Source organism: Gymnoscopelus microlampas (assembly GCF_963454915.1).
Source record: "Gymnoscopelus microlampas genome assembly, chromosome: 6".
Taxonomy (NCBI): Eukaryota; Metazoa; Chordata; class Actinopteri; order Myctophiformes; family Myctophidae; genus Gymnoscopelus; species Gymnoscopelus microlampas.
The window spans coordinates 40,802,601-40,815,694 of record NC_139943.1 but is presented as its reverse complement, the minus strand read 5'-3'; the positions used below and the strand labels follow the sequence as shown (position 1 = coordinate 40,815,694).

At 40.0% G+C, this 13,094-nt stretch overlaps 1 protein-coding gene across 1 annotated transcript; it reads left to right on the top strand.

Moving 5' to 3' along the window:
- Positions 1-6,721: 6,721 nt before the first annotated feature.
- Positions 6,722-10,425, top strand: pex11a (peroxisomal biogenesis factor 11 alpha). The gene is made up of 3 exons (XM_084059069.1): positions 6,722-7,022; positions 7,670-7,785; positions 9,462-10,425. The coding sequence occupies exons 1-3, from the start codon at positions 6,967-6,969 to the stop codon at positions 10,028-10,030; spliced, it is 741 nt and encodes a 246-aa protein (XP_083915195.1). The 5' UTR covers positions 6,722-6,966; the 3' UTR covers positions 10,031-10,425.
- The last annotated feature ends 2,669 nt before the right edge of the window (positions 10,426-13,094 follow it).

Genomic DNA, 13,094 nt, shown 5'->3' with positions numbered 1-13,094 from the left:
CACACAGTTACTGTTTTGACTTTTATTGTTGGGGTCTAACTAGGGTAAAGGGGTGTTGTGTATTAACTACACACAGGTATTGTTGTTGGCTATTGGTGTAAGTAGTCTCTGTTCCTTTAAGTGCTGGGCTGGGGGGGAGAGTCTTACTTGAGTGTGCTTGCCTGTATTCAGTTGAATGGAGCTCCAGCTTGTAACGTTTGCAGTTGAACAGTAAAGACAACTTACTCTACTACTGGCCTGGTTATTGTGTTCTCACAGACATTATATAAGCCATCTAACTATTTAGGTACAGTAGATGAATTGTTGCAACAAAGGATGGATGGATGGATGGTTTTTCTGTAAACAAACATAAATCAATATATTGCCTTGCTCTCCACGGGGTCCATTCATAAAAAACATAATCTCTCAAGACAGAGATGGTGGTGGTGGTGGTGCTGACAGCAGAATCTGTCAGCAGCACTGCCTAAAACATATAGTGTTAGTGGAAATAAACACATAAGCACCCAGAAGGAAGTGGACTAAGAAAGGGGAGGAGCCAAACAGAGTTCCTGTTTCTACACAAAAAGGAGGTAGTGCCCCCAGGGGCAAAAACAAAGGGGGAAGAAAATCATTCCCGATTGTAGAAAACATAACAGAACTAGAAAAAGTGCTCCTCGGAGCACAGGTCTCCGCCAGGTCAGTTAGGTTATTATGGCGTCCTGGTGGCGCTATAATACGCCAATGTGAAAAGGGTGGCATTTCTTCCTCGGCCTAGTGGGAATGTGCGTGCATTCATGATTTGAGGCATTTTGTTGCAAAAATGTGTTTTGCTAATGTAGACCTACTGGTGGCGCTATAACAGGGCAATGTGAAAAGGGTGGCATTTCTTCCGTGGCCTAGTGGGAATGTGCGTGCAAATTTTCACAGAAATCGCACGCTGCGTTCATGATTTCAGACATTTTGTTTCAAACGGACCAATCCTGCAAACTTTGGAAGCAAACCTTAGCCAATCAGGATGGAATATGAAATATCGGACAGATGCGAATCTGTAGGAGTAATATAAAAAAATGGGTTTTGCATTGGGGCAGAGGTTCTGAATTGGCATCCAGGGAGTGAGTGTGCACAGTTTCGCAGCAACCGGGCCAACGGTGGTGGAGATTAGCTGGTAACACACGGACAGGACGGACGGACGGACGGACGGACACACGGGCAGGGGGCAAAACATACTCTCTCGCCATGCCTTTCGGCCTGGCAGAGACAATAACAAAATATACAACGTCTTTCTCCTCTAAGGCTATATGCATATAGCCTCAGTATCATAGTCAGCATCTGGTCAGTATCATAGTCAGCATCTGGTCAGTATCATAGTCAGCATCTGGTCAGTATCATGTCAGTATTGTGGTTAGTATCATGTCAGTATCATAGTCAGCATCTGGTCAGTATCATGTCAGTATCGTGGTTAGTATCATGTCAGTATCATAGTCAGCATCTGGTCAGTATCATGTCAGTATCGTGGTTAGTATCATGTCAGTATCATAGTCAGCATCTGGTCAGTATCATGTCAGTATCGTGGTCATTATCATAGTCAGCATCTGGTCAGTATCATGTCAGTATCGTGGTTAGTATCATGTCAGTATCATGTGACATGGACATGGTATCATGTGCAACTGTCATATGAGAAAATATCAAGTGGGCTTAAGTGGTTAATGACCTTTGCAGTTTAAAACTAAAATACAATTTAAAAATGTATTCACAAACAATATAACAAAACACACATACATTCCCACCCACAACCCGCCAGGCCACGAGACAGGTGTTATAAAATAAAGGGAACATTCAGTGAGATAAGATAAAGAAAAGTGGACTAAGGACTTGAGGATACAGTAAGTAGGAAAAAGACAAACTCAAGTCAAAGTTTTTTATGTGTGGCAAAAACGGGGGACAGTTTAATTTGTCATCTGTGCTATGACTTCATGAACAATAAGTTAGAGTTAAAAGGGTACGTTCAAGTGAGTACCTTCTGCTTAGTAAGGTTCAAAGGTGTCTAACTTCATGGACACTCCTAGAGCCAGTGGTGTAAAGTAAGTCCATTTACTCAAGTACTGTACCTGAGTTTACTTACTTAACTGGAGTATTTCCCATTTTCAGTACTTTTACTTCACTACATCTCAGAGGCAAATATTGTACTTTTACTCCACTAAAATGATTTGAAAACTTTAGTTACAAGTTACTTTGTAGATTTTGATTATTATTACAAAACATACATTAACCCAGGGACGCAGTGGGGGTGGGGGGTGGGGGTTGCAACGCATTGTGAGCTTGTAGATCTGCTATTTTCAAAAGATTTTTATACATTTTATACATTTGAAAACGTGTGAAATAGGACCTTCTGCCTAATGAGTACTTTCTACTTTTGGTACTTTAAGTACATTTTGATACCAATACTTATGTACTTTTGCTCACGTAAATTTAGAATTCTGGACTTAACTTGTAACAGTATTTCTACAATGCAGTATTGATACTTTTTTTAAGGTATCGAAAATGTCTTAAAAGTCCTCAAATTGTCACTTTACTGTCATCTGGGGACCCCCCCAAAATCATATGGGGGTCCCAACCTTATTTTTAACTCCATGGTCCCGACCCACAGGTTGAGAACCCCTGGCCTAGAGCCAGGCAAGCCCAAGGGCAAATCAAAGGCTGGTCAATGATTAGAGAGACAGGTGTTAAACTGCAACACCAGAGCGCCACCCTGTGGCTCTCCTCTCCTGGATCAAGCATAGCAACCTGCCATTGGCAGCAGCAGTTGCATCAACCTCAGTGCCCCTTGGCTACCTATCAAGTGCGTTTATAAATTAATAGTCAGCGATTTATTAATTGATTCAAACTTTCATTCATTCATTTATTTTTAAACTCCACAAAATAATCTTGGGAAGCCAATCTCAAATCCATCATGTGAAAAAACAGGCTGTTGTTTTTACTTTTGATTGATACGGTATGCCAAAAAAACCCACAGAAAGTACAGTTCAAGGTCTGCTAAAAGGATTAAAACCCAAGAAAGCAGTATCGCTTGTTTCCATTGGGTCCTGTGTATTCAATTCATCGACACATTTAATGACAGACAAATATACAATACTATGCAAAAACATCATATAAACGAGTAGCAATCAAAAAGAAAAAATATGTATGTATGTAAACAGTTCTGGGGTGGTGCTGACAGCAGAATCTGTCAGCAGCACTGCCTAAAACATATAGTGTTAGTGGAAATAAACACATAAGCACCCAGAAGGAAGTGGACTAAGAAAGGGGAGGAGCCAAACAGAGTTCCTGTTTCTACACAAAAAGGAGGTAGTGCCCCCAGGGGCAAAAACAAAGGGGGAAGAAAATCATTCCCGATTGTAGAAAACATAACAGAACTAGAAAAAGTGCTCCTCGGAGCACAGGTCTCCGCCAGGTCAGTTAGGTTATTATGGCGTCCTGGTGGCGCTATAATACGCCAATGTGAAAAGGGTGGCATTTCTTCCTCGGCCTAGTGGGAATGTGCGTGCATTCATGATTTGAGGCATTTTGTTGCAAAAATGTGTTTTGCTAATGTAGACCTACTGGTGGCGCTATAACAGGGCAATGTGAAAAGGGTGGCATTTCTTCCGTGGCCTAGTGGGAATGTGCGTGCAAATTTTCACAGAAATCGCACGCTGCGTTCATGATTTCAGACATTTTGTTTCAAACGGACCAATCCTGCAAACTTTGGAAGCAAACCTTAGCCAATCAGGATGGAATATGAAATATCGGACAGATGCGAATCTGTAGGAGTAATATAAAAAAATGGGTTTTGCATTGGGGCAGAGGTTCTGAATTGGCATCCAGGGAGTGAGTGTGCACAGTTTCGCAGCAACCGGGCCAACGGTGGTGGAGATTAGCTGGTAACACACGGACAGGACGGACGGACGGACGGACGGACACACGGGCAGGGGGCAAAACATACTCTCTCGCCATGCCTTTCGGCCTGGCAGAGACAATAACAAAATATACAACGTCTTTCTCCTCTAAGGCTATATGCATATAGCCTCAGTATCATAGTCAGCATCTGGTCAGTATCATAGTCAGCATCTGGTCAGTATCATAGTCAGCATCTGGTCAGTATCATGTCAGTATTGTGGTTAGTATCATGTCAGTATCATAGTCAGCATCTGGTCAGTATCATGTCAGTATCGTGGTTAGTATCATGTCAGTATCATAGTCAGCATCTGGTCAGTATCATGTCAGTATCGTGGTTAGTATCATGTCAGTATCATAGTCAGCATCTGGTCAGTATCATGTCAGTATCGTGGTCATTATCATAGTCAGCATCTGGTCAGTATCATGTCAGTATCGTGGTTAGTATCATGTCAGTATCATGTGACATGGACATGGTATCATGTGCAACTGTCATATGAGAAAATATCAAGTGGGCTTAAGTGGTTAATGACCTTTGCAGTTTAAAACTAAAATACAATTTAAAAATGTATTCACAAACAATATAACAAAACACACATACATTCCCACCCACAACCCGCCAGGCCACGAGACAGGTGTTATAAAATAAAGGGAACATTCAGTGAGATAAGATAAAGAAAAGTGGACTAAGGACTTGAGGATACAGTAAGTAGGAAAAAGACAAACTCAAGTCAAAGTTTTTTATGTGTGGCAAAAACGGGGGACAGTTTAATTTGTCATCTGTGCTATGACTTCATGAACAATAAGTTAGAGTTAAAAGGGTACGTTCAAGTGAGTACCTTCTGCTTAGTAAGGTTCAAAGGTGTCTAACTTCATGGACACTCCTAGAGCCAGTGGTGTAAAGTAAGTCCATTTACTCAAGTACTGTACCTGAGTTTACTTACTTAACTGGAGTATTTCCCATTTTCAGTACTTTTACTTCACTACATCTCAGAGGCAAATATTGTACTTTTACTCCACTAAAATGATTTGAAAACTTTAGTTACAAGTTACTTTGTAGATTTTGATTATTATTACAAAACATACATTAACCCAGGGACGCAGTGGGGGTGGGGGGTGGGGGTTGCAACGCATTGTGAGCTTGTAGATCTGCTATTTTCAAAAGATTTTTATACATTTTATACATTTGAAAACGTGTGAAATAGGACCTTCTGCCTAATGAGTACTTTCTACTTTTGGTACTTTAAGTACATTTTGATACCAATACTTATGTACTTTTGCTCACGTAAATTTAGAATTCTGGACTTAACTTGTAACAGTATTTCTACAATGCAGTATTGATACTTTTTTTAAGGTATCGAAAATGTCTTAAAAGTCCTCAAATTGTCACTTTACTGTCATCTGGGGACCCCCCCAAAATCATATGGGGGTCCCAACCTTATTTTTAACTCCATGGTCCCGACCCACAGGTTGAGAACCCCTGGCCTAGAGCCAGGCAAGCCCAAGGGCAAATCAAAGGCTGGTCAATGATTAGAGAGACAGGTGTTAAACTGCAACACCAGAGCGCCACCCTGTGGCTCTCCTCTCCTGGATCAAGCATAGCAACCTGCCATTGGCAGCAGCAGTTGCATCAACCTCAGTGCCCCTTGGCTACCTATCAAGTGCGTTTATAAATTAATAGTCAGCGATTTATTAATTGATTCAAACTTTCATTCATTCATTTATTTTTAAACTCCACAAAATTATCTTGGGAAGCCAATCTCAAATCCATCATGTGAAAAAACAGGCTGTTGTTTTTACTTTTGATTGATACGGTATGCCAAAAAAACCCACAGAAAGTACAGTTCAAGGTCTGCTAAAAGGATTAAAACCCAAGAAAGCAGTATCGCTTGTTTCCATTGGGTCCTGTGTATTCAATTCATCGACACATTTAATGACAGACAAATATACAATACTATGCAAAAACATCATATAAACGAGTAGCAATCAAAAAGAAAAAATATGTATGTATGTAAACAGTTCTGGGGGGGGGGGGGGGGGGGGGGGGGGGTTTATGGTGATAAGCTTGGACTTTTTACAGGGGCCAGTTACAATTTTCAGCCACCGTGATCTTTAAGAGCGGTTTTGAAGGGAGAGTAAGGATTCAAACTTTGCTAATTATGAAGTGGACTATCACTGTACAGGGTCAGTGACTAGCAGGTATAAACTTTATCTCTTAGATACGTTTCTCAGTCAAAGGTCAAGCTTCTCAGACCAGTTGCCAGATTTTGCCTGAGAAAGAAGCAACCAACCAACCAGGTCTAGGAAAACAAGCCTAAATAGGCCAAATGAGCACTTTAAACCTATTTGAAAATAGCCGATCTACAAGCTCACAACGCGCGTTGCAAGCTGGCTTATAGATCTGCTATTTTCCCAAAAAATCTTTAAATTAAATGTGAATATTGAATATTTTTGAAACATTCTAACAACACAATCTGGTGCGGGCTTCCTGGCACAAAACATTTTCAGATGGGTTTTAGGGACAAATACGTGCGTTTGGGGGTCCATGAAATGAAAATATTTGAGGACCACTGGTTTAAATTATTATTATTTTGGGGGGGGGGGGGGCAAGACTAAATAAGCAACGACACTTTAGAAACAAGCCAAAACCACCAATGTTTACAAATAACAAGCAACTTCACAGAAAGACAAGCCCGAATTCGCTTATAATAAGCGGACATGGCAACACTGCCCATGTAAAGCAAGAAGACGCACTGGTCCGTCCTCTAAACACCACCGTTCCGTCCGCTAAACGTTCCGTGGAGAAACGAGCTGCCCACATTATCTGTACTTAGCCTACATCTACTGTACATCTCGTGTATCGTTAGAGTCAGTCAGGACAGGGATTAGTTTTCACTGATATATTCTTTATCTGTTCGTGTAAAGTGCCACTGAGCAACAGTACTTATAACCAAGGAGGTTACATTTACTGTTGCAGCAGGTTCACTTGTCCCACCGTTGAGCTGCAGTCTCTCTCCTCCCAACTAGAACAAGTTGTTCTAAGAGGAATCCACCATGGACTCCTTTATTAAATTCTCTAATCAAAGTCAAGGGCGGGACCGTATATTCAGGTAACGTTCATTTAAGTGTCTTCTTTGTATATGAGCGGTTTTTCTACAACTTCACTGTGCTGTTGAGTATCGTTAGCTGTGATGGTGTGCTAACATCGTTAGCTTAAGATAGATAGATAGATAGATAGATAGATAGATAGATAGATGTAATCAGTGGTATAAAAAGTACAGTTTTTTTTTTTACATATGTAAAAGTATCAATACTGCAATGTAGAAATAGTCCGGAATTCAAAATGCATTGAGTAAAATACAAAAGTATTGGCATCAAAGTATACTTAAAGTACCAAAAGTAAAAGTACTCATGCAGAATGTCCCATTTCACAACTTTTCAAAAGTATAAAATATTTTGAAAATAGCCGATCTACAAGCTCACAAGAGCTTGTGGATCGGCTATTTTCAAATGGCCGAAATGTATAGGCAGAAGTGGTTAATGTTTGTTTTGTAATAATAATCAAAATCTACAAAGTAACTAAAGTTTTCAAATATTTGTAGTGTACAATATTTGTCTCTGAGATGTAGTGCAGTAGCAGTAAAAGTATAGAAACTTGGAAATACTCCAGTAAAGTACAGCACTTGAGTAAATGTACTTACTTTACCCCACTCGTAATAGTGAGGTGTAATTTTTGTATTATTTATAATTTTTCCAGGGCGACCCAGTATGCCTGTGCATTGTCCAAATATTTACTCCGGAACAATTCAGAGAGAAAGGAGCTGGCAACCAAACTCCACAGTTTGGAATCACACATGAGTTCTGGACGGAAATGTGAGTAGTTAACTCAACTCTTGAGTGTGAATGCAACCAAGAGTTATAATTTCATCACATAAAATTAAATAATAGCATTGAGGATTTTACTGTGTATGGGCCTACTATGCTTTTTTCCCATATCATTTAATAAAATGTGGAGAATTCAAAGGACATGTGCTTGTTGTCTATTCAATAGTACATGGACATAGAAAAATGGGAAAATGTAGAGAGGTGGAACAAAGTGCAGAGCCCCTTTGCTTTCACTGCTAATGTTATTTAAAAATCAGCATACCTGCAATCTCCTGGATTGCTGATATGCTTGTATGAAGGAGTGGCTTCTTGGATTCTGCTGAGCTTGGTAGGCTGTTAGCAGTGGAGTGAGACACTTCTCACACCCTGTAAAAAGGGGCCTGATGAGTGGATACAGCATACAAATGGTCCAAATTGCCGGAGAAGATGTTTCAGATGGTGCTGTAAACTCCTCCTGCAATTTGTTGAAGTGGCAGACTCCGCAAGAAGAGATGTACATTTGCCTGCTAGCTTCTAGCATGCAGCTGCAATGTTGAATTTAGGAAGTTGTGAAGTTACTGAATAACATTTTCAAAATGCAAAGGAGACCTTTTGAATAAAGTGTATACCGTAGGGCATGGTCACGCCGCACTTTAATTCTACCTATGAGGGTGGATTCTGCAAATGCTTATCAATGGGAATGGCGTGGTTTGATGGTCTTGCGCATCTTTCCGTGTGTCGCGCACACCTTGCGTTTATGCGTTCTATACGCCCATTTGAAGCAGATAAATGCTCGAGACAGATGCTGCTTTTCCCCCTCTGTCCAATCGGTGAGTTGAAGAGGACCGTCCCAAGACTCAGGAAGCGACATAGTGCTCGCAGGTGTGATAGTTTTATACAACTAGATTCTGACAAGTCCCGGAAAATACGCGTGTGATTGGCCAGCTGTCACTTCAGTGGCAGATTTAAGATTCTGTGCCTCAGACGGCACTGAGTTGGTTCGAGCGAACTTCGCAACGTTCGGCACGACAACTTGCGCGTTTTAGCTTACTCGGTGGTGCCTCTCGTAGCTCAAGTTCACTTGGTCCAAAACCGGCTGTGGGATTCGATCGCAGGGGGTTGGGGTCGGCAGTCCAACACTCAGCGAGGTATGCCAGTGATGTCACCAGACCAGTTAAAAATTGGGTTTTGGGCTGTGTTAGAATGTGACAACGCCCCCGCCGTACCCTCTGGGGGCAGACTGGCAGAGTCCTTGTTTTCTCGTTTTTACATTCGGCCGATCGCAAGGGAGGCAGGGCGGCGGGGCTTGGTAGAATCTAGTTACCATTAAATAATACGCTGCTTGCAATTAAGCAACTGCGGGCTACGGGGAGGGTCCTGAAAGTGAGTGACAGGTGCGTCACTGGTTATTGGGACAGAATGCGCCACAAGATTAAGTTGCAAATTAGAAAAATGGATTACAATTTTAGAGTTGTTTGTTTATGTATTGTCACCAGCTCCAAATCAGACATTTCTAATTAGATTGACAATTTCTCTGATGTCCTGTCTCCTCTCTTTTAGTGTTTTAATTGGATGTTTATTGTTGCTAACTCTTCATCTTAGAGAACATAAATTAACTTTTTTATTTCATCTCACATTTCCAATTCAATTGACAATTGCTCTGATGTCCTGTGCTTTTGTTTTAGTGTTCAGGCTGGGGAACACAGTGCATTCCATTGAGGCTGCCAAGCGAACCGTGCAGCTCTCTGACCCAGTGCTGTGCCTGTGCCTTACAGTGGCTAATGTTAACCGTGCCCTCTACTTCATCTGTGACAATGTACTTTGGGCCAGAAATGTCGGTCTCATCCGTGACATCGACAAGGACCGCTGGAGCCTGAACGCTTCTCGCTGCTACTTCATCTCTCTAGTTATGAACCTGACCAGAGATGTTTACGTGATCTCCCAGTTGATGGTGCAGAGGACGAGGGATAAACGCTTTCAGCAGAAAATCGATCGCCACCTCAGTGACAATCCTGAGGTTGCTGAGGTGATTTTTCCACCGCTGGATGCTTTTCTTTTTGTGCTGATTGAGAGCCTAAAAAGCCGCCCTGCCGTTGCCTTGGACACGTTGAAGAATATTTGCGATCTGTTCATTCCATTGGACAGGTTGGGTATATACCAGTCAAATGCAGGAGTGGTGGGCTTTTGTGGTCTGATGTCTTCACTACTAGGGATAATGACCCTCATGCAGCCCAAGTTAAAAATCAAACCATGATGACCAGGGTTCAAAGTTGTATTGGAATACATGTTTTTATTGGGATCCTGTACTGCATTTGTGCAGAATGGCTGGAAAGCCTTTGTTAGGTTAGACATTACCAGCAGTTCTACCAACTAGTCTAAGATCTTGGCATTTAACTTTTACACCAAGCTGCACTGAAATAGCCAAACGTGCATGTTGTCCAGTAGTTTTACTCAACTCACTTCTTTAATGAGCAAGTTGTTTTCATACAACAGTGTTTGGAATGTCTTCAATTTTTACAACGTACTGTATTTTTGACTATGGTTTAGGGATCTGATCAAATTAATGGGATCATATGTCCAAAAGAGCCATTGAAATCTCTACTTTCTACCATGGCTCTGCACTGTGTGTTTATTTACTGTAGCTATGTCTGATTTTTTAATATTCTTTTTTCAGTGTGCAACATACAGTAGGTAAATGAGAAGAGTGATACAAAATTGATAGTTGTCATTGTGTGGGCCTGCTTACTAATTCATACGTTTAACCAGTTGACACTGTGTATAGTTTCCTGGATGGCCTAATCATTTTACAATTCCTGTATTTCTTAGTCGGCTGTTCCACAGTAACAAGTACGGTAAGGATCAAGTACTGAAAAAACTACAAGCCAAAACAGCTTTGAAATTTGGCTCAGTAAAGGACATTTATTTATTTGCGTGGCACTGCCATTGATACAGCCATTGTCTGTGTCTGTACTGTAAACACCCAGCCTGGAATAAAAACACATTTTGTTTGTTTTATGCACCTGGGATTCAAACCTGGTTCGCCCATGAGGGAACAAAATATGTACCGCTCATCCAAGAGGGAATCCCTGCTTGGCGAGGGGAGATATTGGGCTTATGAGCTTCAGGCAGGGTTATTTGTCAACCTGTAGGTTTTATTCCCGACACCAAATTTCTTAATGGAAAAGTAGGGAGACCACCTCCAACCACTGCAGATATGATAGTAATATTGTATTAACATACGGGTTTGATGAAATTGTTATATTAAATGAATTCTGGATTGCAGCTTCATTGTTATTAATGAAGAGTATGATGGAAAAGGTTGTGCTCACAATCCTGTGGCAAAATAAAATCTATGCAAATCCTGTTACTAAATTAAAGAGCCTTAATAAATGTGTCTGTAATATGTAGCGTGTGTAACAGAGTATTTTTGAAATAAAGTCTTAATATATTGTATCTTCCTAATTCTGTTCATGTTTTTATTACCTCTGCCAAGGAGGGTATGTTTTGCACCAGGTTTTTGACCCTGTCGCTATGATGGCCTCCCAATAGAGGACAGAAGTTCTACCCATGTACCAATTTACCTAACGGCTTCTGTTCTATAATAATATATATAATAAAATCTCCACACTGTTCTATGTTGTCCAAACACTATGACTATACTATACATCTACAGAAAAAGCAGGGTTCCAGAGTGCACCCATTTTGGACACAAATACACCCAAAGATCTGTCCAATACAACAAAGAAATGTGATCGTTCGCATTAGTCAAAGATGGGCAGTATTTTAAATACATGTATTTGAAATACAGACTTCAAATCACCTTGCCTCAACTAGTGAATGAAGCCTTGTGAAAATGTCCTTGTGTATTTCAGATAGTTTACGTTTGTGAAAACTACATTACTGCATAACCCATAAATGATCAGACAAGCCTAATATTTGCGATAATATTATTTGTGATGCTATATCCTGGTGTCAGTATCATAATCCTGGTGATCATCATTATCATCATCATCCTCCATTGGTAAATGATCAGACTTCAGTCCTCAAAAGCCTGCAGAATATGTATCCAGCAATACACAATATTGTTACATTGAATTTGTAGTAGGCTACCTGTGAATCACATCAACCTATGAATCAAGGTGAACATTTACAAATGCTATCTAATGGTGAACATTTGCGAACGTTTTATAAAACTGCCATGAAATGATGGGTGTTGCTTACTACTCCCAGTGGTGGAAAAAGTATTAACATTTTTTACTTAAGTAAAAGTATCAATACTGCAATGTAGAAATACTGTTAGAAGTAAAAGTCTGGAATTCAAAGTTTACTTGAGCAAAAGTACAAAAGTATTGGTATCAAAATGCACTTAAAGTACCAAAAGTAGAAAGTACTCATTATGCAGTATATCCCATTTCACAAAAAAAATTAATGTATAAAAATCTTTTGAAAATAGCAGATCTACAATACCTTGCATCACAATGCATTGTGAGCTTGTAGATCGGCTATTTTCAAATGGCCGAAATGTATATTAGTGTACCTAGTAACTAAAATGTTCAAATAATTGTAGTGTAGTAAAAGTAACCCACAATATTTGCCTCTGCGATGTAGTAGAGTAGAAGTAAATTATCGAAAATTGGAAATAATCCAATAAAGTAAAAAAACACCTCAAAATCGTACAGTAGGCCTACTTGAGTACATGTACGTAATTACTTTACACCACTGCAAAGCAGTTAAATGCTATAATTAACATGTATTTTCAGAGGATAGTAGACTAATGGAGTAATAACTAGTCGTCATATCAACACAACACTACGGTTCAAATATATGTCACAAACCTCTTTAGTTTTGCTGTTGTCATTCTCCACCACCAACAACCAACTTGCATTATTCCTTGATTTCAGAGAGAGGGTTGATGTAAATCCTTTGTGGTTTTAAATTAGAAGTAGGCCTATTTATTTAGTTGCACAGTGGATTATTTTCAACACAAATGCCTGCTGCGTCAAGGCGACAACAAGTGGGTTAATTAACGAGGCTTAATGAAAACAGCTGAGAAACCACTGGTGTAAAGTACTTTACTGACTTTACTGGAGTATTTCCAATGTTCAGTACTTTTACTTCTACTTTAAGTACATTTTGATACCAATACTTTTGTAATTTTACTCACGTACATTTTTTATAACGGACTTTTACTTCTACATTGCGGTATTGATACCTTTACTTAAGTAAAAAAATTGAGTACTTTTTCCACCACTGTTTGCCCTTAAATTTACAGCTGAATTAACACTGCCCTCTTGTGGAAACATTGTACATGGTCAAAA